Raw genomic sequence first — 26,960 nt, 5'->3', positions numbered from 1 at the left:
TATTTGAATTTGGTACTAAAATGAACTTCTGTTCTGTGACTGAGATCCTGCTCTTTTAGCTCCACACTAGCCTATCTTAATCTGATGCCATCCCAATATGATAGAACAACTTTAGAACTTCCAGCATGCATGGAAATAAGAAGTTGTAGAATTATAGAATAATAGACTCACAGTGTTGTAAGGGGCTGTTCAAGCTACCAAGTCTAATCCCCTGTTCAGTGCAGAAATGTACATTAAAGAATTCCAGATGGATGGCTGTCTAGCCTTCACTTGAGTATATCCAATGAAAAGGAAACTATTACATCTCTGAGTAATTCATTCCATTACTAAACTGCTCTTACTATAAGAAAAAAAATTCTATGTAACATGCAATCAAAATCTGCCTTCCTATAACTTAAATCCATTATTTTGCATCTTGCATTGTGGTACAAAAATGACAAATCTTGACTTTATTTTACGTGACATAAAAGACCTGTCAACCTGAAAGACTTATCAACACTTACAAAGGGATGGGCATCTTTTTCTGGACTGGAGGACACATCCGGCCTTGAGTATCTGTCTGGAGCTACCCTCTGTCGTAGAACAGTTAGTGGGGCCAGAGCAAAACCTAACATTAATTTAACACATCTTTAACTGTAATTACATTTAAATGTAGTTAATATGATTACTCTCAGTCATGTAATTTATCATTTTCTTCTTCTGCTGTGTTAAAATCACAATCTGATAACACATTTCAGAGGTTTCGAAGGGCTGTGTCCAAGCCAGGTTTTCAGGGGCTTCATACTCCACAGATGGCATGTGCTGCAACAGAAAAATATTCCGTGCAACCAATCTTGAGTCTCATCTTCAAAGACAGTTTCATAGACTGCTGAGACTGGCTAGGTGCTCTGCTCTGAAAACTGTTGAAGAGGCTTCTTCTTCTTCATGGAACCTACAGGAGGTTAGCCTGCAAGAACTCTTAACTGGGATGTCCTACCCCCTTTACAAAAGAGGTCCCACTGAAAATACTTTGGACCAGGGCACTCATCACTGGCAGTCCCAATTCCCTAAGGATAATGATCAACCTGAAAGGCCAAAACAGCCATTCTAGGAACAGACCATGACTTGAAGAGGTTATTTGATTTGACAGTCCAATTAATCTGGAAAGACTTTCCTAAAGGTAAATGGTTGAACACCACTAATTTAAAGCTGAGGATTTTTTTTTTAATGCTATTTTCTTTCCACCTCTATTACTTTTCCTGGTGGTGCCATAATCAACACCTACACAAGCCTAGCTATAATATGCTATCTTCCTAATGACGTCTTCAGAGATATTGAACTACTCTCAAGTTCTTTGTCTCTGACATGAGGATAGATAGAGCTTTTAACCACCTCATAATGGAAGGGCTCATTTACCATCATAGGGGGAGGTCATCTTAAAAACCTGAACTGCATGATCAACAACAACAACCAAACAACAACAACCAACAATCTGCATCCAAAGCAGATTAGTAAACAACCTGACCTGGCCTAAGGCTGCCTTCTATTCTACTTTGTACCTAAGGGCCACAATCAAGGGTTGAATAGTATGCAATTTTATTTAAACTCAATTAAAACTATCCATTACATATGATTTCTTGGATCACTTGATAGACCTTTGCCATTTAAAGTCACTGCTTGGCTGCAGTATACCTCATCTTTGAAATATCCAGATTCTACTTTTCTTGCACTTCAAGTTTTCTTTCCTATACATCAGTGTCAGCCTACATAACTGAAGTAGGAAGATAAAAAGCATCCAAAAGTTTCTGACCTGGGATGCACAAAGATGAGGGGGAAATACTTTGATGCCAGGAACATTTTATAAATAACCTATAAAATAGCAGAATAAAATAACTTCTTATTTACAAAGGCTTCTTAGGCATGGCTCCCTGCAGGAGTTCTGTTGGCAGCAGAGTTACTTTTATGAAATTCTCTTCTTGCATTAAAAATTCAACAGGTAGAGGCAGGATGGCTCCTGGGTGAAGAGAAGGCAGAGCAAAATCTTCCTTCCTCCTTAGGCAACTCATTTTAAAGAACAGCAGGGCTTTTTTCCCCCAGAAGTGAGCTGTCAGCAAATGTATGAAGTACAAATATATTGCATCAATAAAACACACTGTTTATATGTTGGGGCTGCAACCTGCAGAATCCCTCAATCTGCTATGGGGCCAGGGTGTGGGGCTAGGCTGGGAAAGCTCTATATACTTTGATGTCCTGAAAGCAACTCAAGGAACCGCAGTCTGGGTCTGCTCTCTCATTCAAAGCCATCTAAGGCAACCATGTGCTTGCAAGAAGGTTCAGGAAAAGTGCAAAAATCATCATATTTGAAATAACACTAAACCTGAAAATTTTCCCTTCTTCTTTTCCTGTCCAGTACAGCAATGGATTGGGCACATTCATTTCCTGCTATAAATAAATTTGTGGTTTCTCATTGCATTCACATTGGGAAGCCTGTTATGGAAGACCAAGGATTTACTAAAAGAAGCCAAGATCAGAAATTGCTACTTGATTGAAGTTAGCTGAAAAAACAGGTGAATGGCTTCCAGTCTTCTCCAGAACTTGGTGGTGCCTGTGTGTGTGTGTGTGTGTGTGTGTGTGTGTGAGTGCAGTTAATAATGCACACCATTATAAGCCTGCAAGAAGAAAATCCCACTGAGTTCAAAAGGCTTACTCTCATATATGTTGATATCCAATTCCTACTTTAAAGCCCCATTGGCCTTAGCAGAATTTACAGCGCAAACTTACTGAACAGCTCAAGAAACCATGGCTAAATAAGGGATGTGAAACCAGTGTTTGTCTCCACAGCAGCCTTCCCAAACCTGCTTCTTCCAGATGTGCTGGGGCTACAACTCGCAGAAGATACCAGGTTGGGGAAGACCATTCCTGAGTTATTATAAGACAACTTCCTCACAATATGAGGTAGGCTATTTCTCTACTTGTCACATTCACTCAGAATAAATACAGCCTAGAAGAAAATCTTCAGTTATCCTGACTTTTCAACAAAAATGTCTACCCACTGGAAGTACAAGCTCTGCAAAGAGCAAGCAACAGATACAAATTTAGCATGCATTCAACTTCTTGAGAAAACACAATTCATCTGCTCTCTAGAAGACTGAAAAAAATAGTTGTTACCTCAGCTCCTAAACTTAGAGATATTATTTCATCTTCGAAAGCAGAATGGGTATCAATATGAGGAGGGATTCCTATAACATCAAATAAAAACAGACATATAAAGAATAAGTGAATTCTATCAATCTTTATTCACCTTTAGTCCTACTTTGGTATATTAGTATAGTATGTAAGAATACACTGCTGTTCTCTACAGCCCTCTGGCAAAATTTACTTGGAGAACAAAAATGTATGAAAGGGTGGGAAATGAATCTTATAAAGCAGATAATGGATTTCTCACCAGAAACAGAGACTTATTGTGATTATATGCTTATATGTTTATTGTCCAGTAATGCAGAACATACAATGTTTTTTGTTTCTTCCTTTCTTCCTTCTATGGCAGTATTCTCAACTTTGGCAACTTTAAGCTGTATGGACTTAAGCATGCTGGCTGGGGAATTCTGGGAGTTGAAGTCCCTACAGCTTAAAGTTGCCAAGGTTGAAAAACACTGCTCTGTGGGATCAAGAACTATAGCTCAGCAGGAAAGAATGTGCTGGCATGTAAAAGATACCAAATTTGACATCTATGGGTAGTCCAAAAGTACTGGACTGCAATTCCCACAATTCTATGCCATTGCCCATGCTGGCTTATCTGAACTGACAAAACGTAGCACTCCTATGTTCTTATTAACCCAGGACACTTGTTTCTATGTTACAGTCATGGGAACTTACCCTTTATATCTAAGGGTCTGCCAATTCTCCTGTCTCATCACACCTCCACACCAAACAGGGTTGTTGTTGTTGTTGTTTTGTCAAATTGGATTTACAGTGCTTGCAAATCTGAGCCCAGAGGATCAGGTGAGGATGCTGTAAAACACAACTACATACCTTGTCCAGGTTCATACTGATTTATAGTCAGTTGATCAGGTTTCTCGTGAATGTATCCCATCTTCAGACATTTTGCAAGAATTGTGTTACAGAAATCTGGGAGACCTGACATTTCAAACCAAACAGAAATCTTAGTATCCTTTTCCCCCCTGAGAAATTCTTCATAACAGAGACTATATGCAATAAACTTTGAGTTAACAACAGAATGGATTCAGGCACTATTTACAGCTTTCTATAACTGCCATGACTTCCCCAGAGCATCTTGAGAAATGTAGTTTGATGAGGTGTGGATTATTTTAATAAAAGCAGTCAAGCTGGATTAGACCAAACACCACTCTACATCAGGATTTTGTTTCCACATGGCCAGATAGATTCTCCAAGAAGCCCACAAACAAGGCAGAGCTGTTCAACCCTCTCACTGTTGCTCCCCAGAATAACCATATCCTCCATGAATTTGTCTAATCCACTGTTTCTCAGCCTTGGCAACTTCCCCATGCTGGCTGGGGAATTCTGGGAGTTGAAGTCCACGTAACTTAAAGTTGCCAAGGTTGAGAAACACTGGTCTAATCCCTTGAAATTATGCACTATATGATAATTCTCTTTCCATATTCTAGGGTTTGGTCAGGAAACATCCTATTTAGGCTGTGTTCTAATACCTGCTTTCCTGAGAACAGGTCCCATTGAGACTGACCTCTCTGTAACCATGCTTAGGCATGTCCTTGTTAACCTAAATGGGAACTGGGGACACAACCCCATTTTTCATATAGATTCACTGATTTCAGCAGCACTGTAAAGCAATGCAAACCACATTTGTGTAGGTACAATGAAATTACTACTAATTGGTATGAAAGCCATTTCACAGAAATTGGAAGGCAGATAAGGTGCACTCTGATTAGATACCCACCTCCAGGTAATGGTTGCTCTCGATCAACATTGTTGTTATCATACCTAAATTCATATCCAAAATGTTTTACCCTCCTATGTTTTAAAGACTTCTGAGCTGTGAAACAGAAAGAAACAAGGGATTAAAAATAGAATTGTAAACGTAAAATTGGTTATGAGCCTGTGTAATCCTGTGGTTGTGAATCAGTGCTCAGTTCAAATCCTTTTGTCCACAGAAGGAACCTGAGATGAAAACATAGACCAATCTTTTCTTACCCTATCCTGACCTGCATTAATTTCAGATATGAAGAGAGAACCTACCTTCTTGGTCATAAATAATCCTTGAAAGAATTTTGGAAGTTGTCTGCTTAACTACAGCAGGTGACAATACCTAGCAGACTTCACTTGATCTGAAAAAGCTAAGTAGGGTCAGACCTGAGACTACTTGGCAAGGAAATCCCAGGACTGCAATCTACAATCATAAATTGAAAAAACATCCCAAAAGCCAATGGCAAGCCCTTTTCATATTGTTGCCAAGAAAGCTACATGCGCTAATGCAGTTAAAAGGAGTTCAGCTCAATTCAAGGGGGACTTTGACTTTTAAACAGCACAATGATTTGTCTGCCATAAAGATGCATAAATAGCATCTTACAAGCATACGAAAGGATAAATTTGGGCACCTGGACATACTGAACATGAAAGATTCACTCATGCTTCTGTTGCTCTGGGTAAAATAGCTTCGTTAAAGTCACGAAGCACGTCAACGATTTTTGCAAACTGCTTTACTAGCAGATGGAAGATGCACAAATGAATTTCACATCTGCCAATCATAATGAGTGTATTTATTTATTCTGCAATATTTATAGCCCACCTCAATTCAAACAGCCTTTCAGTAGTGAACTCTTATACGTCATGTATTTATTATCAGAACTCCTACTAGTGGTGGTAGTAATATCGATGAGTTCTTCTTTTTTTGTTATACTTCTGTCCTTCCTTTATTTCAAGGCAGCATACTTGGCTCTCTCCACCCTCCCCTCACCCTGACAATAATCCTGACCACTTTTCCCAGTGATTCCAACCAGCCTTAATTGGCACAACCTGAGCCAAGGTGGATATTGCTTGGCACTGCTGCCTGTGCAACTTCCACAACAGTCAGAGGTGGCCGGGACTTTTTGACTCAAAAAAACCTAAACCTACCACTGGCCAATTTGCAACCATACTGGCAAGAGAAGGTGACCTCAGTGTCAGCTTTGCTACCAAAAAGAGTTTAAAAAATTGTGGATGATATCTCTTTCTGTTGATTCTAGTCCAGTTCAGCCCACTTGCAATGCCTCCCAATCCATTTCCTTTTGCACAACGACCTTTGACCCATTTTGTTGCACATATCCACCTAAGCTGCCTCCAAGTCACCACTCATCCATTGGCTGGGACCAAACTTCCCATTATTCCAAGTTATTGGCTGCACTTGGAAAGTTACACTTAAGCAACCTGGATAGATTGAAAAACACTGCCTCGACCTCATTTTCTCAATAGTTAATGTCTGAGGCTGTGAATGTGTTGTTGTTTTTTTAATGCAAGGACTTTAGAATAAATCCTGTGGACTGCTCATGGAAGTATTTTGCTGTGCCTAAGAATACTTTATCATCCACTGCAATTGTGGTTGAGGTCACACATCATGCCAATCCATGATGAATTTATTATTATTAATTTAATGTATATCTCACCTTTCTCCTTAAGGCACAAGCAAAACACCTCTGCCTTCATTTTTCCCCGTAACAATAACCCTCTGAAGAAGTGAGGTTGGCTGGTTCATAGCTAAGGGTGGACTTGAATATGAGTCTCCCCATATCCAGTCCAGCAGCAAATCACAACAAAACAGTGGCTGTCACGTTTGTTTTAACTGTAGTTTGTTGAATAAGCCATTCTCTATGGCTAATGATAAATATTACACTAAAACAAGAAACAAACCATTTAATAAACATAAGAATAGCCCTGCCAGACTAGGCCAAGGCTCATTTTAGTCCAGCATTTTATTTCCCTCAGCAGCCAAGCACATGCCTCTGGAGTGCTCACAAGTAAGAGACAGAGATGTACACCTCTCCTGCTACTCTTCCCCTGCACCTGGAATTTGGAAGTAGGCTACCCCTAACCAAATGGACCACTGAGTCTGCAAGACTTACAGCCCCCAACAGACCAGTCCTCCAAAAATAGATCCAATCCCCTTTCAGTACCATCCATATCACATCTTCATGTCTTGTGGTAATGAACCCCACAAGTAATTTATTTATTTAATTTTTATCTTGCCTTTATTATTTTTATAAATAACTCAAGGTGGCGAACATACCTTCCTCCTCCTATTTCCCCCACAACAACAACCCTGTGAGCTGAGTTGGGCTGAGGGAGAGAGGGACTGGCCCAAGGTCACCCAGCCGGCTTTCATGCCTAAGATGGGACTAGAACTCTCCATCTCCTGGTTTCTAGCCTAGCACCTTAACCACTAGATCAAACTGGCTCTCTTTTATTATGTATGTAAATTATGTATTATGTGATGAAGTACCTCTTTTTGTCTGTTCTAAATTTACTTATAATCAATTTCATTGGACAGTCCTAATGTTTAAAGAGGGAGGGAAGCCCCATATCTATTTTCTCTATGCTATGCACGATTTTATACTCCTCCATCATATCCTGCCTCAGTCACCTGGTTTCCAAGTTTAAATGTCCCAATTACATTAAGCTTTTCTTGTACTGAAGATGTTCAAATCCCCTGATTTTTTTTGCCTCCTTCTGCACTTTTTCCAGTGCTGTGGTATCAATTCTCAAATGCTGTTACTATAGAGACTGCTCTAGATTCAGATGAACCATCAGTTTGTAAAATGGCGTTACAAGGTTGGCATTTTAATTTCCAAATCCTTTCTCAACAATCCCTGGCACAAAATTTCCCTTTTTCAGAGCTGCTGTACACTGAGTTGACTAATTCATTGAGCAATCTACTGTAACACCAAGGTCATAGCTGTGCTTCACCTCATCATTGCTGACTCAACACATTTTTCAAAGGTTTTTCTCATAAATGAACTGACTTCTGACACACAGAAGCATTTAAAATGTCTGTTTCCCATGCTGAACAAAAAGTCTTACAAAAACAACCTTGCAGAGTTGAGCAAAACAACAGGCCAATTTAAAAGAGATGTTCCAAAAGCCCCTTTTTCAGTCAACTTTGGTTGAGTTTGTACAATACACTAATACAAGCTAAAATGGGATTGAGTAGCTTGTACTTCAGAAGGTCAGAATGCAGCTATTGTCTCAGCATGTTGCATGAGCCAGGCCACCACAGTAAGCCATATTATGGTTTATTTCTTTGGGCACTGGACACTTTGCAACCCAGCAATATTTATTTATTTATTTATTTGCTAGATTTATAAAGCCAACCATCTCAAATAATGTGACTTTGGGTGGCGCACAATAACAAAAAAGCAAACAATAAACTCAACCCCCCATATGTTAAAACATACACAAAACATAAATATGAAATATAAAATATAAATACAAAATGGTGACCAAGCACCATAATAAATGTTTTGTTAAATGTTTTGTTAGCCTGGTTTTAGGGTTTAGCTTATGTGGTAAACCCTATATTATGTACCCACACTCTGGCTTACTTATTCTAAGAATAGCATACCATGCGGAATGACCTCATCCTCTATCCAATTAATGCTTTCCAAGAGCTCCCTTTCTTCGTCAGGTGAAACCAACTCTTCAATTACTCTCAAACCAGGGGGCAAGACTGAAGGGGTCATATCCTCCCAAGGAACTAGAAGTATAAGAAATATGAAAAGCATTCATGAAAATAACATCTCTACATTCTTCTAACTTAGGTGTTCAGACTCAAGAGTTTTCAAACATACAGGTTCTATGCTTAAGTTGTTGTTTTTTCAAATGCTGTCTTGGAAGACACCACCATTACAATGATAAAGTAAATGTGCTTCAGATATAGTGCTAAGCCAGCTTTCCCCACTTGGATCCCTCCAGATGTATTAGAACCAAAACTCCCAAAATTCCCAGGAGAGCAAAATGTTGGGGAGAGTATAAGATATCACAAGCTGGTATTACAAATGAAGTCTGGACACCTCCTTCTATACCACAGTTGCAAGATGTTTAGAAGCTTCCATTTCTATTAATTATAGCTTTTGCTATTCTCCAAATCCAGACAAACTGTGGTTAATCTTAACTCTGCTTAGTAGAAACACGCTAACTTGAAACCATAGTTCATGAAACTGGCATATTATGAACCATACATAAGAACAAGCATAGTTAAGAGTTGGGCAGCATGCTTTCTTGTTGTTCATCTAAAACAGAAGTGGGAGGTTCCAATTTCATCTTTAAACATGCCATACAAAAAGAAAGGGGGAGAGAATGCTAAACTGTGCTTTAGCATGTTATCTTAGCACAGTCATACACTATATTAAGATAAAACCTATAGAAATGATCCTCCCACATAATTTTGTCTACCAAAAACTTACCTGAACAGAAAGATTTTGAAAAGCATCTTCTGAAAAAATATGTGTGAATTAAGTAGTTATATCCAAAACTATCTTTGACAGAGACACTAAAGATCTCCAGTAAACAAGACTGGTTTCCCATGCTATGCTACACAAAATATTGTCTGTTTGGGACCAGAGAATGTCATTGCTTTTCTGATCATTCTTTCAAATGAAAGAACATCACTTGCGGCATTTGTTTCAGATGAGAAGTCAACAGCAATCAATTGTCTCTTTCCATTATGCATAAAATTTGTTGATAGTCTGTGGCTGACAAGACAGCGAATACAGTAATACAGGGAGAAAGAAAAACATTTGTCCATATAGAGTAAAATTATAACATTAGCCTTTATTTAAACAGCAGCCTCACTAAAAAGGATTTATGATGCAGCATACAATAAGATGTCCACATTCAAACATTCTTCAGAAGAGCTCTATCTGCAGTCATGTGTGTAAGACTACATGACCCATCAGTGCCCATGCTAACTGGGGGTTACAGGCACTGCAGTCCAACACATCTGCAGGACAAAAGTTAAGAAGCTGGCCAATGTTAACCTTTATTACCTCATTCTTGATTGTGAGAAAGATGTATGACCTGCTTAGCAGAAAATCTCATTGACAAAATGGCATCTAGAAGTGTTCATTTTGGTTCCATCAAGCCAATTTTTTAAAATCGATCAATGCCTCCCTGAGCTTCATGAGGTATGAACTGAGTTCTCTAACAGTAGGTTGAGAAAAACAGGTAGAAGAGCAGGCTTCTTCAGGAATACCTTTTTCTACAAAGTTGAAGTACAGAACAACCTTTTGGCTGGAGTTCTCTAGTATTAGTTCCTTTCCATTGAGGGAGTCATAGGCCTGCTTGGAGTCAGCTGTCCTCCCATACTGCACAAATGAATAGGGTTTATTTGGAGGCATCAAGAGGGTTTCTACCAGCCCACATTCTTCTACCACAGAGTGCAGCTGGTGTCTACCAACACCATTACCCAGACCACCATTGGCAATAACCAGACTCTAATGATGGAGAGAATAAAAGAGACACAGGTATCACTAATTAACACTGGTTTGTTCATCTGGAAATAGAATTCCATAAACACAGCAATAAAAAAAATGAAAAAGGGACCATTGTCCTGGAACTTCAGTTTGATCAATTCTAAAGATCTATATGAAATCTTTGGATTTGAAATAGTCTTCGTGCCACAATTAATATTCATGTTCTCACTGAAATTTGTGCACATCTACTTAGGCATCATTTAAGTCACTGGTCTTCTTCCCATACAACATTATCACAATACGGTTTCTTTGTTTCTGGCTTTTAGATTTCTTTCCCACCTTTCTTCAAGAGCTTATGGCAGCATTCATAGCTCTCCCTCCTACAATTTCCCCCCCAATAACAACAGTAGGACATAGGCTTGACTGAGAATCACCCTAAATCAGCCAAAGTCCACCAATGAGCTTCCATGGCTGAGGCCAGTCTTTAACTGGGCCTCTCTGGTCCTAGTAGAACTTCATAACCACTGTATCACATTGGTTCTCTCACAGTGACTTACTGAGATGTGCAAACTCATATATTCCAACTTAGTGTTCTGTGTAAGCAAGACCATAATCACTTGTTCAATTAAAAATCATGACTTAGCATATGCATGAATTGGACCATCAGCTGGGTCACATATCAGTAAGTCATAGTTTGTTGGATAAGTCACAACAGGCTAGGTGGAAGGACTCGATTACAATGGTGATGGCTACTGAAAGACCTTAAGAATCAGACTGGGGAAACATAATTCTGGAGATCAACCTATGTGGTTGATAGAGTTGAAACCATGACAATGGCACATAATTAGTCAATAAATCATCTCTTAAAACCTTGCCCTGGACTTGGTTCATGCACCATACTAAGAAATAATGTGGTTTGTTAAGTTTTGGCTCAGCACCCTATACAAACATAGCCAACCATGCTTTAATCATAATCATAAACTATGCTAAATGCAGTATGTGAATCCAACCAAAGAACGCACACTCTCATAAGCAGTACAGTTTCTAATCACCTTAGTAGGGTTTGATACACACTCAATACCCTCATGTCTTAGTAAGGTGTATCTGGCCTTCATCAGCTTTTGCCGCAACTTCTTCTCTGCTTTGCTTAGTTTCTGGCTCTGTAGACTGATGTCATCTAGTTCCATACTGAAAAGGACAACTAGGAACTTATCAGTAGAAAGGCCAAATATGGGATTCCTTTAAGAAAAAAAACAAAAACAAAATTTGAAAAAGCACATGGAAAAAAACCCAAATTCTAAATCTTTTTTTTTTTTTTGCTAAAAACTCAGTGAGTTCTCCATACTCTGAACACAGGTAATTTCCATATACTGTAATACCTCTTTTGGTTTACAAGCAGCTAACTATTTTGGGATCAGAACAGCTCACGGGCCACCTTTTTCCACCTGAACCAGAATTTGTAGTCATCAGAATATGCAGGTGAGGGCCCCACCCAAGATACAGACTATGGCCAAGACTCCTAAAGAATTCTGTAAGGCTGAACAGACCAGGGATCTAGCTGGGGAAATGAAGCAGGTCTGGCCCTGGCTGATCTTGAAAAGCTAAGTAGGGTTTTATCTGGTTAGCATTAGGATGGGAGATTCCTGGAAATCCTACAGCTATATGCTAGGCTGGGAAATAAAAAAAAGTCATTCCAGAAGGTAATGGCAAACCATTCCTGTATAGTTGCCACAAAAAAAAAGGTAGATTTGCCCATGAAGTGACCAGGAATCAAAGCTGATTCAGATATTTTATCTTTGTACAAGATTTCGCCACTGCTTAAGTTAGATAGATAGATAGATAGATAGATAGATGGATGGATGGATGGATGGATGGATGGATGGATGGATGAATACTTTGTAGGATTGTTATAAGGATTAACGTGCACATATAGGTACCATAAATTATTATTACTGTTACTATTACTGTTGTTAAGGAATTTTATACTTTGGGGTTTAGTTGAACCTGAATGTATTTTGCAACAACGAACACTTCTTTCTGCTTTGGGAACCCTTCAGGGCTGAATAAAACTTATTAAAAGAAACTAAAATAATAGCTTTGAACAAATTTTTGGCAGATGATGATGAGAATGACAGTTCCTTGCTTTCTCTCTGATCACAAATTAAGAAAGCTTGATAAATCATTCAAAGAATCAAACCTATTTAATCTGTACAAGGTGTTCAGGACATAGAATCCCATTTTTCTTGGGGAAGAATTTAAGTTAGCTTCTTACATGACATTCCTGTTTTTTAAAAAAACTGGTGTTTTATAATAAAATAGGTTGCTTACCTGTGAGAAAGACCCACTGAACATATACTAATTTGATACTAAACAAATGCATATATGGTTAGACTGCACAATATGAAAAAAACATAACTCTGCTTATTTTTCTTCAAAGCGCTTTAAAAGACTGTCTTGTGTACCAGCAGATGGCGCAATACCACTATTTATCATTCCTCCCCTAACAATTTTCAGTTTTATTTCAGTACATTTTTAGTTTCTAAAGGTGTTGTTTAAACATAAATACACACAGCTCTGTTACTTTGCTTTTAACAACAGCTTGAGGTTTGCTTGTTATATTTACCTTTACTATTATTTAATGAGTAAGGCAAGTGTGGTAGAATAAATGGATAAGGCTCAGTGGCCTATAGCATCTAGAATTCTGTATAGGTACATATATTCTACACTCAGTACTTGACATGTTCTTCCAGCTGCAGCAAGTCTGGAAAAAACTACCAGCACAGAACAATGAAGAGGCAGTTGACAGCTGGAGAGAACAAAAAACTTAATTCGGTATAAACACAGCCCTGTATTAAATATCATCAGCTTTTTGAAACTGTGATTCAAATATGGTTAGAGTAAATACTGGCTATACAATTTTGACCAATCCCTTCTCAGGCAGGGATGAAATATGCAGAAAGCATCAGCTTGCATTCCTTTGCATCTGCATTGAGGGTAAGTCTTATATGTGTGTCAACAGACACACTAAACATAAGATTTTAAGTTTATAGTGCATGCTGCTCCAGGCACATTTAAATAATATATTTTAATCAGGGAATCCCACTATTAATTTGCAGGATTTTTTCCTGGGGAAAAAACCAAGTACTTAGCTTTATATATCATGTCATTAACATCCTTTACAGGGGAAAGAAAGGAATGGAGACCTCTGCTATATTCACTGGATCTTTAGGGAAACATGATTAGGATCAGGCTAGAGTCACTGGGAGTCAAGCACCATATACGTTTAATAAATTATAGTTGTTGTTGTTTGCTATTAAAAACATCCTGCTGTAATAACTAACAGCTTTTCACAATACCCATAGCTTTTCAGGGTCTTCCCTTCAAACATCATCATCATCATACATTTGATTTAGGCACCACCTGACTCCACAAGTGGAGATAAAGCAAAGTACTATATGAATAAGGAAAGAAACAAGATAAAGAAGAACAAGTAATTTTTTTAAAAAAAAATCAAGATGGTGAATCCAGCCAACATAGAAAACATACACAAACACATACCACAAGGGGCTCCAGCCATCCCATGGGATGTGTCTGTATGTTCCCTGCTAATAATGACTCGACTGAATTTTTGTGCCTGACTGTGGTGAAATAAAATTGTGTCATTTGTTAATGGTATCCAATCCAGTGTAGAAAGCAAGCAAGCAAGCTTTCCCCTCCCACCAACTAAATAAAAACGCTCAGTGTAATAATTCTAACAGGCAAAGTAGCAATACAGTCACTTTGTCTTCTGAGACCTGTGGTCTTTCAGATCTAATGGACTACAGTTTCCAATCACTCCGAATTAGGTGAGCTAAGAATCTAAGAAATCTGGACAGATATTTCGAGGAACTGCTTTGGCCATTAAAACATTTCTATTTCCAGTAACTGAAATGCAACATGTACTGTGCAAAAGCTCAGATGCAAATACAGGCTTTAAGTCAGACACAGAAATCTCCCTAAACTAAATTAAATTCTATCCCCCTTCCTCTGCAGCAAAAAAAAAAAACTTTTCTCAGCTATTTTAAGTTCAAGGCGGAGCATAGCGGATAAGCACCCTCTTACCTAGCAGAAGGCAGCCATGCTGGAGGAGAGCAGAACTGCAATTCCCATGAACCTCGTTGCCTACAGTTCCCATCATGCTTAGGGAAGCTCAAATGTTTAACCACTTAATAGCAGTCTCCTAAAGCTTCATACAGGACTCATTTCGTACCCGGATTTCAAAACGTAGCACAAACACTAGTTTCTTTTCAGTGAAAAGAATTCAGTTTCATTTTTTAAAATAGAAAAAAATAAGGTATTATTCTTCCTTAATTTTCCCTGTATATCAATTTCTCAGTTCCTAACAAAATATTGATTGATTGATTATGTGCCATCAAGGCATTTTCAACTCTAACAACCTCATGGGTAGATTTTTTCCATGACAATCTATCCCTAACCTGGTCTTTCAGGTCTTCCAATGGTGAACCCATGGCCCCTGTAAACTCAACATCCACCTTGCTGTTGGTCATCCTCTTCTTCTTTTTCCTTCCACCTTTTCCAGGTCACTCATTCACAGAATTTAGCAGAGCCCATTCAGGTGAACAGCCAAACAGATCTCCATAATCATAACAAAAGATCCTTTCCAAGGTGAACAGTCCAGGCTAGTAGACAAAGCCACAGCCCCCCAGGGAACCTGGACTATCAGAACAGGAAGCAGCAGGTGCCCAGCTCACAGAGCGCCTCCTCTCTGAACTCCAGTAAACTGCACTTTTCTCAGAAGTTCCTAGAGGGCAGGAGCACTTTTACATAAGAACAGCCAAGCTCTCCTATATAAAGGGCTTTTGAGGGAAATATAAGTGTGGCCACCTCCAACCAGCAGACTCTGTACATGCTCTTGGAAAATAAAATTATCTCTGTTCAAGCAATCACCTAAGAACTTTCATTCCAGCTTGGAGCGGACCTGGTAAGATTTCTTTCCAACAATATCAACGGAAAAAAAATGAGCAGAATCCAAAACTGGGTTTCCCACACATTTCATTTACTGAGCCATTGCTTCTGTTGGTTGATCTGCAAATTTAATTTAACATGATTAAATCACTATTTTCTAGTGTGACATCACTGAGGATGTGCAATTGAATCAATTCTATCCTCTACCAGCAAAGTTAAATTTCTTGGTTTTGATAAGCAGTATTGCCACTTTTAAAAAATATCCCGAACTTGAAATTCAAAAGCTATTAAACCAAAGCTATCAGACCTGGGCTGTAAAAATCCATTTGATAAAAAATTAGCATTTTCTGCATATCTCTACTACATCTGTTGCTCATCTTGATTTTTGAAGCTTGTATCTAGTAACCATAATTAAACAAACACCACCAACCCCTTGCCTCTATGGAGCAATAAAACCATTAAGCACGCTAGATCCCACATCCCACATCATATCCAAATTGCAGATGCTGGTACTGTACAGAGTTTATCTCCAATTAAAATTAAAGTCACAGAATCAGAAAGGACTGTTTAAACACCTGAGTCCAACTCAGTACAGGAACTAATGAAAGCATCCCTGAAGATGACTGTTCAGCCTGGGTTTAAACACATCCAGTGTTCAGATTCCATATTTTGGAAAGGGAATCACCTCTTTCCACAGCAGAGAATCAAATACAGTATGTTCCTCAACTCAAGCTAAATGAAATCAATAATTCTGAGTTTTAACAACAGAACAACAATTGGCCCTTCCAGTCCGCCCACCCTATTTCCTGTGAGGCATAAAAATGGCTAGGTGGAAATTTGAGATATTATAATTCTGGCTTGGTATTTCTAACACAGTCCATTCTAAATAAAATGGACATCAACTCATACAGCCTAAATTTCTGCCGCTGTAAATCCATTGATTCTTAAGGTGCCCCAAATTCTTTGCTCTGTATATTACAACACAGCTATTCCTCTGGAAGATCCTGGTTGGCATCTAATGGATTAGAAACTTCCTCCACTTGTGTTGAACTAGGCAACAGGAACAAGCAAGCTTCTTAAGGACATTGCTATCACTGATTTTCACTGTCTGTTGACTACTGCGGAGAATATGGTAAAGAAACAAAATGAATCTGAATTCTTAATACAGAAAAGCAAATTAAGTTTAAAAGCTGTAACAGAACTGGTGAGATACTTCTACCGCTGGAATATGGCAACAGAAAGGTAACAGTTGTTCAAAAGAAACAGAAGTCATAGAAAGGAAGGACGAATTACACTGTGTGTTAAAAATACTCATTCCTGCTCAGAAATCTAAGTGAATAAACTTGGCAGTGCCATAGGTGACCAGAGGTAAAAAGAGGACCAGGACTCAAAGTATAGACAGATAGCTCAGACCTATAGATCTGTGTCAGGTAAGCAAAAACTCAAGTGAGCTATGAGTCATCCTGATAGAAATCAGAAAACTAGGATGAAAAATAACAATGAAATTAGCATATATAAATGTGAAGTTCTTCATCTGGGAGGGAAAAAATCAAACGTATAGGTGCAGGATGGTGCTATCCTGCCTTGCTGTGAAGGAAGTCTTGGAACTGCAGTTAATCACAAGCTAATATGTGTCAAAAGTGTGATATCCCTGCTAAAAAGGAAAGTTTAATTTTAGGCTGCATTAATAGAATTGCGGCTCCAAAGAAGAAATAATTTGCAGAACTCAACTATATCTTGCATTGTTCAGACCCCGTCAAAAATGCAGCGAGTAGTTCTGGGCATGACATTTTAAGGAAGATTGAACTATGCAGGAAAGGAAAACTATGATCCGAAGAATAAACAAACAATATGGGGATATTACTGAATTTTAAACTCAAGAGGGTTCAAGACCCCTTTTTCTATGAACCACAAAATCTTCCAGATCTGCTTTAGCCTAGTCTAGAATTTGTACAAACACAGCCTATCTGTAAATGTGCATAAGACAGCAATGTTCGCAACATCTGACATCCACCTGAGATAGATGTTCTTCCTCATTAAAACTTTGCATTAAAACAAACAATTTGATTGGAACTACAGTTAAATTCCCTGCACGGTTCACCTCAAATTATGTATTTTAAGCCCACTGATTTAAATGGCAACAGTAAGCAAATGCCAGGTACAGCTCATTAAAATCAGTGGATCTCAGAACTACTTGGGGGGATATGTAAATTACAGGATTACGTAAATTATGGGAAGGTACAGAATGTTTATTGGGTAGAGTTATGTACCAGGCAGAAAGCAGGTCTAATAAATATGCAGTGACCTAAATTTAAACTATACTTCTGCTTCCAGGAAGGAAGGAAGGAAGGAAGGAAGGAAGGAAGGAAGGAAGGAAGGAAGGAAGGAAGGAAGGAAAGACCAATTCTCCATTGTAAAGCTCCACAGAACCAGGGAATTCTCACTCTTTAGGAAGAAAACTAGACAGATCCTGAACTATATGCAAGTTTATTCTATGTGTAATCTACATTTACATTTTTATATTGTGCATGGTAAAAAAACAAACTATTATCAAAATAGAGAGGATTCTTTATTTAAAAAATCCCATATTTTGCAAGCTGAAAATATGAAATAATGTACTAAAAAGAAATTGTGTCTATTAGGAATGTACTTGCATTAATATTTTATATTGCTCTTTCTAGTTTCTTGGGGTTTAGATTTGGATCCTTATCTATGTAGGCTAGAAACTTGGTTGTCTAATGTCTAATCTGCTATGGGCACAAATGCATCCTGTAACATTGCTTCAACTGTATGAAAGCTCATAACCAGAGATGACACTAAAAGAAAAATGGATACCAGAAAGAATGATACCAGTGATTTCCATTCTAACGAAGCACCTGATTTTGCATTTTCATTGTCAGTCTACATTTGCTTTTGCTGTCTTTCACATTTCAAGATTATGTAACTATGGCATTCTGTGGAAGTCTCTCACCTAGAAAAGTTTAGTCATACAAACAAGGTGTCACATTCTCTCATGGTAAAGAAGAACAAATAATTTACATTCTTTAGCCCAGTGTTTCTCAACCTGGGCCCCCCTTCCAACCTTGTTTTTCTCCTGTGCCCTCCTCCCATCCAGGATACAGACATGGGACATTAACTGATGCGTTTTCTGGCATCAAGAAGACACTATTTGCAGTATAATACACTTTGCTTTTCTGTGGCCTCCTTGAAGCACTCCTATGGCCCCTGTTACATGTTTTCACCTGTGGCCCCCTTGAAATATCCTAGGGCCCCCAGGGGGCCATATGTCCTTGGTTAAGAACCACTGCTTTAGCCTAATATTAAACAACATCTACCAGTTTTCACTTCAGACCTCTGACAAGAACAGTTTCATATGGTAACAACAAAGAATTTCAGGGCTAAGAATCTACTCAAAACTAAGTTCCTTTGAGATCAATTGAGCATATTACTAAAGAAGTAGATGTGTTACAGTTTATATCTAAATTTATTAAGGCAGAAGCTCTCCCAAGGCAAGGTTGTGAGTGACTGACATAAAACATACTATTGTAATGGAAAGCTAGAGATATGTGGCTGGATTCACATAAAAATGATCTAGCTTATAGTTCAGTGTGTTGTGTAAGCCCAATCACTGGAGTTGATGCTTCAGTGTGGATTGTGTAATCTCAAGGAAATGGCTAATTCAGTAACATCATGGGCAAGCATAGGAAGAAAGGAAGGAAGGAGGGAGGGAGGGAGGGAGGGAGGGAAGTTTATATAGAAGTGTAAAAGAATTCAGAGTGGTTCAGACCTATTTCCACTCTAAGTCTGATGTTGTCAAACCTACAAACGAATTCCATTCCTTCCAATAAGAGAACACCAGCATAAAGCTACAAAGCTTGAAATGATTTGAAAATCTGACACTACAGCTGATTACCCAAAGAGATTATTTAACTTCAAGTATCTATGTACTGTTCATTATTTGCTTTGCCAATTCCATACCAGTCATAGAAGACCCTCCCTGATTCAATCTCCTTTCTGAATTTTCATTCATGCTCTATAAATTAACAGTGCAGCCCACATATTTCCTGCACTCTGGAGCCTTCCAAGCTTACTCAGTAATAAATCCTATCCCTTGTATGTATATGACTGTGCCTATATGTGCATGAACTTGAATTAGCACTATGTATCTCTTACGCACAAAAATGTATAATAATCTCTCTTTGTCTGTGAGCTTGTTACAGTACAACACTTAAGCTCTACCTGACATCTATAAAAAGCACTGTAAGAGATAATCTGGGAGTTAAGTATATGAATGACATATATATATTTCTCTATGCCATCTGAATTCAGGGACGTGTCTGATAGAAATGCTAAATGTATAACAAGATTTACATATTTAAATATCACACATCATATTAAGATGGTAAGAGCCAGTTTGGTCTAGGTGTTAAGGCACCAGGCTAGAAACCAGGAGACTGAGAGTTCTAGTCCCGCCTTAGGCATGAAAGCCGGCTGGGTGACCTTGGCTAGTCACTCTCTCTCAGCCCAAGTGCCAATCAGGCATAGTATGAGAGTTCTAGTCCCGCCTTAGGCATTAAAACCAGCTGGGTGACCTTGGGCCAGTTGCTCTCTCTCAGCCCAACTCACCTCACAGGGTGGTTGTTGTGGGGAAAATAGGAGGAGGAAGGAGTATTAGGTATGTTCACCACCTTCAGTTATTTCTAAAAATAATAAAGGCAGGGTAGAAAAATGTTGCCTTTTATAAATAAACAAATAAAATAAGCCATAATGTGTGTTTTTTCAAAAAAAAATAGCATGTTTAGCAACAAAGTATGATTTAGTCAATAAATCACAATTAAACCAATGGTTTAGTGGCTTCTACTCTAGGGAACAACTTATCCTCAGAAACGTGCATAGCTCCGATCTTTTTTGCTTTCTGGAAGCAAATTAAAGTAGTAGTGTTCCAGAGCACTTTCAGCCTTTAGTGATATTTTGGCCACCACAGTGAGTAATTCATTATTATTATGTATTGTTTTAATTTTATCATATATTGAATTGTTGTTCACTGCCCAGAGTTCATATGGATTTGGGTGGCCAATAAATACCATTAGATAAGCAAACAAATGAATAAAATTCCCCACAAACTCCTGTTTACTGGGCCATGGTCTCCAACAGTAAACAAGGAGGATAAAAAAAAATCACATTCATTTAAGATGTAGTGCAAAGGTTGGGGAAGTTCACATGAATGATTTGCCCTCTCCTCTATGCCTCTCAGAATATTAAAAAAGAATATTTAACAAGCCTCTTTTGTAAATCCAATATAGGAAAATTATCCAGGTCACTCTCTTGGTTTGTTATTTGTATATCCTTTTTAATTGTTAAGGCAGCAGCCAGTTTCTTTTATATGTGTAACATCTTTTTCCATGTCATTTTGTAGCTTGTCGTTTGTAAATCCACTCTCAACTAATTCTTGATCTTGTCAGGTAAAACTTGTTCCTCATCCGTAACATCTTTTAAACACAATCTATCTATAAAGGCAGACACTTTTAAAATTAACTTCTGGGTCCATTGTTCAATAATATCCTTCAATATGTCCAATGTTAAAATATTTTGCTTCATTCTGTATTAGTAAGCCAAATTTAAGTGTTCTTCTCCTTTAATTGTAATCTTTAGTTCCTTCTGGTTCCCTCTAGCGTCCAACCTTCAAAGTCTCATCTTACTTCAGCTTCGTCTTCTAACTGTGCAAATATCCTGTTCCGCATTATTCAAACTGAGGGTTTCAATGCTCAGAGCCTTTTGGGAAAAAATGAAAGGAAAGAAAGACAAGTGGTCAGCTTAACAGACAATACACAGAGTATTTTCTCTAAGACTTTTGTATGGAAATGATATCTGACAGTTAAACAGTTTATTAAAAATTGTCATGAATGCTGACACCACTTCTGAGTTGGATCTCAAACATTATCCTTTAAATTGTATTATTTTAGTATACAAGCTAAAAAGTGTATGAATAAAAATGCATGGAAATATGAAGTCAAACAGTACTTGGAAGGAGATGTTAACCTGTTTCAGTGAAATAACAATGAGCAGTGTGGGTTCAAGTAAAGCTTGCAATGCTGTAAACATTCAACCAATTTGCTTACTTCTGATCCTTAGGGAGAGCAAAACTCACCCCTTCCTTTTGATAACCTTGTATTCTTTTAAAAGCTGTCTGATGCTTTGCAGGTAGATCAAATAGCATCCACTGGGGTCAAAATGAGGATGGTGTTAAATGCAGCATCATAATGCAAGGCTGGACTCGCATCATGACACCCAGGGGTGTGTGCAGGAAGGGGGTCAAAAAGTCAAAATGGCAGGTACAACCATGCAATTGAAGTACCACCCCTTTTTATGTGTATAACACCCGGGGGGGGGGGGAACCTCTTGCCTACTCCAGCCACAGATGCCATCTTGCCCATTTTGACCCATCCCCTGGACACTTCTGGGCGGGTTTGTATGCAACAGGCCATTATGTCCCAGGTCTCTGCTCAGACAAAAAAATGCAAAAGCATTCATTGCAAGGGAGGGAGTAGCCATATTTCTTAAATATAAATCTTCAGAAGGCTTAACTAAATGAGCTAGTTCATGTTTAATACCCACAAAAGAAGAAAAATCAAGAGATGATCCTTTTTATGGAGTAAAATTGAGATGTGCAACTTTTCTAAGCTTATGGACATTCTTGGCCTTTAAATGGCATATTGCACTCTACTGGGTAAGGAAATTTGATCTTGTTTATTTTAAATGTAATTAAAATTAAATATAATTATTAAGAGTATTCTCCAGTTTTGACTTCCGGTGGGGAACATGATGGACTGAACAGCTGTGCCCACGGGCTCCACAGGCAGAACTGACAACACGGCAGGCTTTTTGGGCTCAGGCAGGTTTTTCCTGAAGCCCAGGAGTGCTTTCACGGACAAAGAAAACACCCTGAATCATCCCATCCATCCTCTGGAATAACAACTTGTAACCAGAGGATCACAAACAGTGTTTGCGCTCGTCTGGTAAGAGCTGCCGGGAGGCTGGGACATCACCATTTCCAAGCTGCACTGTAGCCTTAAAGGGACACTAAGACCAGCCACCCCATTTCTAAATCACCCAATTTATATTTTTTTAAGTTTATGTACCCTAAGAGAGGCTTTTTACAGCAGAAAAGTGGGTTCTCTTGGTGCTTATTGTTACATCTGTAGTTAATTTTTAAAAATTCTTTTTAAGTTTTGGCTTGTTTCCCATCCAAATATTAAGGAGGATTGAGAATAAATAATTCTCTCCCTGTTATTGTTTTTGTACTGGATTTGAAGAAATTACCATTTTCCTACATACTGAATCGGCTGATCGGAACCTTCAGCTTTCCCTTGAGAACAGTCTGCTATTCACTCTCACTTCATGTAAACAACTTTCAGACTCTTTTATTTCTTTGACTTTCCCTGATTAAGCTTCTAGGGGGTGCCATAATCTACAGCATGAGATGGAGGATTTGAAGCAGACTCTCTCTGGCTTCCATCAAGATATTAAGCAGATTCTTTCTGATTCTTACCAAGTTTTTGTGCAGGGCATTCAGGATATTGTGGAAAGTGTGAGCTTTGAAGTGTTTCCTCTGGTTGGGGATGTCGTGGATGAACTTGAAGAAACTGAGGAGTTTAACAACATCAGGAATGTTTCTTTGACCTTTGCTGAGATGCTGGAGGAAGATTGGATAGTGGAGTTGAAGAAATTAAAGGGACAGATTGAGTTGCAAGCTGTATGTGAAATGGCTTTTCTGATGTGCCTTGGAAAAGAAGGGGTTAATACGTATGGGAGTTCTTTTGAAGAGAAGTCAGAGTTTTTGAGGGAGGCAGTTGGGCTGTTTGATTTCTTTAAGAAAAAAGCTCAATGCGTAATGTGGAGATATGTAAATGCTTTGGTTTATTTTGAAGTGGGATAAGGGTTTAAGAATATTTATCTGGATTGCTTTAAGGGTTTGGCTGACTTCATTTATCTTTAACTATTTGGATTAAGATTATTAAGGTATAATAACAAAAAAAAAGAATGATGTTTGGTTTTGGATTTGACATGATTAAGATTGTTAAAATTGTTATATTATTAAGTATAATAGTAGACAATTTATAGATTATTTAGTTTGATCTTTATTATAGCAGACAGGAATGTATAGAATAGTAGTAGGAAGGAAATAATCAAATAAATGTTATCTTGGGGGGGAAGTTCATTAGGATATCTATATCTATATATATATATCCTTTTTTTTCTTTTAATATAAGGGGAAGGAGCAATTGTATTTAGTGATTTTTTTATAATGCAACAATGGTATGATTTATAGAAATAATGTGACTTTGGTTAAATATAGAGTAAGGGATTGATTATGGAAAATTGTTGTATATTCTTGCTTTTAAAAGCCAGAAGTCACCTCTCTCTGTAACTTTTTCAAAAAAAAAAACATTTCTTTTGTGTTCTCACATCTTTTTAGTTTTTTTCTTCTTTGTGGTTTTTTATTTTTCTGTAGCTTTTACCTTTGTTTGAAATTTAATAAAATTCTTATAAAAAAAGAGTATTCTCCAGTTTTTACAAAATAACCCCCTTCTGTTATATTAAAAAGTATAATGAAGTAAGAACTTGTAAGGACATTTAGGTCCAGCTCACCATCGTGCATTTCTGAAAAAAGAAACTCATGAGTTCCCCCAATTCCATGTGTAAAAACTAGTCAAACTAGTGACTGAATTTTACTTCAACACTAGCAAAAGGGCAGTATCCTCCATTACACCTGCCTAGAGGAATTTACCTCTGGTCTTGAGAAGGAGATGGGATAGGGAAAACAATTATTCAATCATGGGAAAGTAGAAAGCATGAGAAAGAGGCTCAGAACAGCTCCACCTTGACTGAGTTGTCCTTTTAAGATTCTTTTAGAGGCTCTTTCGAAATAAAATACCATTCCTGCAATCCCAGTGGTGTCTGTTTCTTGATCCAGCCAACATCAAAAGGCTGACATCCTGAGGGCAGCAGGTAGCAAATCAGAACCTATAGCTTAACATGCCTTTTTCTTTCAACACTTTGCATACCTTCTCTATGTCCTACCATCTGTTACCCTAAGGAACTTCCTCACTTAGTCAAATGTTAGGGCTGGCCCTTCTCTTCACAAAGAGATGGGCAACATGCTTGGTACATTTTTGGGGAAGGTGAGGACCACAGAGAGCGAGGTGATGGTGCAAAATGGATGAGACTAGGATGTTCCGCTTTTTTCTTTTTGTTTTCTTAAATTTTAAAAAAAGGAAAGCTATTTTAGGACTTACACTATAGTTCTCATCTCAAATCATCTTGTTGGTTTTGGGTAACTCTATTAGAGAAAGCTCCAGGGATTGGAAAAAGGGGTTCAGGTTCTCATGCAATTCTGCCTTACATCCTTCACTTTGTAGCAAAATTCACCTGCAGAGTCTCTTCAAAAGAACAACAGTAAAGAGCTTTATGGTAACACAAGGAGTAATTGATACATTTTTGCTTAGGTTTACTTCGTTTTTGCTGCAAAAGACTAACACAGGCACCTCTCTGGAAACTCCAAGAAACATTGTGTTTGAACTAACACAACAACATTTATTACTAGTGTTTTCCTCTTAGTAGCTTACTCCTTGTTGCAATGAGAGGTCAGCAATTTCACAGAGGCCACAACAGACAACATCATGGGTGTGACAAGTAGTGGTGGTTTCAATGAAAGCCCTTCCTATCCTGTGTTGCAAGGGTGACTTTTTTGGAAACAGCATGTGTGAGTCTCATTAAGGCACTGCAAAATGCTGAATATACTGAAAGCCTAAATGGCATTTGGCATAGCTCCCATTGATTGAAGCAATGTATCTTCTGGCTATAGGCCAAGGTGGCATTTAAGGGCCATACTTACAAGTTTAATTAAGAATGTAAGCAGTCCCTGGTTGCTTATTCCTCTAAGGTGCTAAATTGGTTGCCTAGTCCTTGAACTGATCTGTTGGCAGAAGCCCTGCAAAAATAAATGGAGCACTTAGAAGACTGGGGCATGCCTACTTAAACACTGCAATGGGGAAAAAAGGCTTGTTGATTCTTAAGACCAGAATGACATTTCCCAACTAAAAAGAAAACAGTAGGCATATGAGACAAGCACCATTTTGAGGAGGCTAAGCTGGCATTCACACACTGCACTGCGTTAAACTTAACCATGACTTGTGGAATAGGACAACTGGGTTGGCCACACAATATGCAAAGTTATAAGCCTTGATAAGCCACACAGACAGCACTATGCCCAAGTAAAACAAACCTCATTATGGCTTAGCACAATGTGTGCACCTAAGCTAGATCTCTCAGCAGAAGAATACTAATGTGCTCGTGTTCACTGCTGCAGGAACAAAATGTTGGATTCAGTGGCAGGGTTCACACTTTGCATTAAGCCTTCACTGTGTTCACACACCATACAGTCACTCATGCCCTTGTTATCTCCCATATAGACTATTGCAATGCACTCTACATGGGGCTACCCTTGAAGAGTATCTGGAAGCTTCAGCTGGTCCAGAATGTGGCCACGCGGGCTATTTTTGGTGCCCCAAGAAGGGCACACATAACACCTTTGCTACGCGAGCTGCATTGGATACCAGTCTGCTTCTGGGTCCAATTCAAGGTGTTGGTTATCACCTTTAAAGCCCTACATGGCATGGGACCGGGTTACTTGAGGGACCGCCTCTTCCCCGCTTCATCAGCCCGTCCCACCCGCTCATGCAGAGACGGCATGGTATGGACCCCGTCAACAAGAGAATTCCGTCTGGCGGGGTCCAGGAGGCGGGCCTTCTCTGCAGTAGCACCCGCCCTTTGGAACATCTTGCCCCCGGAGGTGAGGTTAGCCTCATCGCTCCTGGCCTTCCAGAGGAATTTGAAGACCTGGCTCTGCCACCAGGCTTGGGGCAGGGAGGAGAACAGTCAACAGCTAGTGCCTTGAAGTGCCCCTCCTACACAATGACTGAATGAGACCACAGCCATCTGGGTTTTACTATATTTGGTAGCTCTGTGAAATTGTTTTATAGTGTGTTTTATATTGAAATGTAATTATATATTTATTGTTTTATATTGTAAACCGCCCAGAGTCCCTCAGGTCGGAGGAAATGGGCGGTGACAAATGTGATTGATAGATAGATAGATAGATAGATAGATAGATAGATAGATAGATAGATAGATAGATAGATACTGAACCTAACTGGGCCCACACAGCAAGCTCCACTGGATATATGCTCCTTACCCTTACTACTGGAATTCAGAAATTTTCTTGAAGATCTGGTTCTTTCAAAGGGCATTCAAAGACCATTGAAAGAGATCTGGATATGTAAGGAGCTCTGAAGTTCTCATGATTCATGTTCTGTGGTTTTATGATCAGAATATTATGATTGTTTAATTGTGCCATAATTCATTAGATAGTATGCTTTGCATGCTTACTGCTTTATTGTGCATTATGTTGATGCTGTGAGTCATTTAGAGTTTTGATAACTGCACCAGCATTTTTAATAAATAAGTAAAACAATTCACATGGTGCCTCCAGCTCAGCCCCATGTGTGAATTTCATCA

At 38.6% G+C, this 26,960-nt stretch overlaps 1 protein-coding gene across 3 annotated transcripts in view; it reads right to left on the bottom strand.

Moving 5' to 3' along the window:
- Positions 1-11,647, bottom strand: part of ALKBH8 (alkB homolog 8, tRNA methyltransferase) — a 49,849-nt gene extending 38,202 nt beyond the window's left edge. The window contains exons 1-6 of one of the 3 annotated variants that reach the window (XM_063305823.1): positions 11,471-11,647; positions 10,199-10,439; positions 8,570-8,701; positions 4,916-5,011; positions 4,012-4,116; positions 3,148-3,218 (exon numbers count right to left, since the gene is read on the bottom strand). In XM_063305823.1, coding sequence (XP_063161893.1) covers positions 3,148-3,218; positions 4,012-4,116; positions 4,916-5,011; positions 8,570-8,701; positions 10,199-10,439; positions 11,471-11,605 — 780 coding nt within the window. In that variant the 5' untranslated portion in view covers positions 11,606-11,647. Of the gene's footprint in view, positions 1-3,147; positions 3,219-4,011; positions 4,117-4,915; positions 5,012-8,569; positions 8,702-9,992; positions 10,010-10,198; positions 10,440-11,470 lie in introns of those variants that run through there. The other 2 variants (XM_063305824.1, XM_063305825.1) reach the window with 2 other exon arrangements.
- Between the last annotated feature and the right edge of the window lie 15,313 nt (positions 11,648-26,960).

Source organism: Candoia aspera, chromosome 5, assembly GCF_035149785.1.
Source record: "Candoia aspera isolate rCanAsp1 chromosome 5, rCanAsp1.hap2, whole genome shotgun sequence".
In the NCBI taxonomy this organism is placed as follows: domain Eukaryota; kingdom Metazoa; phylum Chordata; class Lepidosauria; order Squamata; family Boidae; genus Candoia; species Candoia aspera.
The sequence above is the reverse complement of the archived record's forward strand: the minus strand, read 5'-3'. Positions and strand labels throughout refer to the sequence as shown.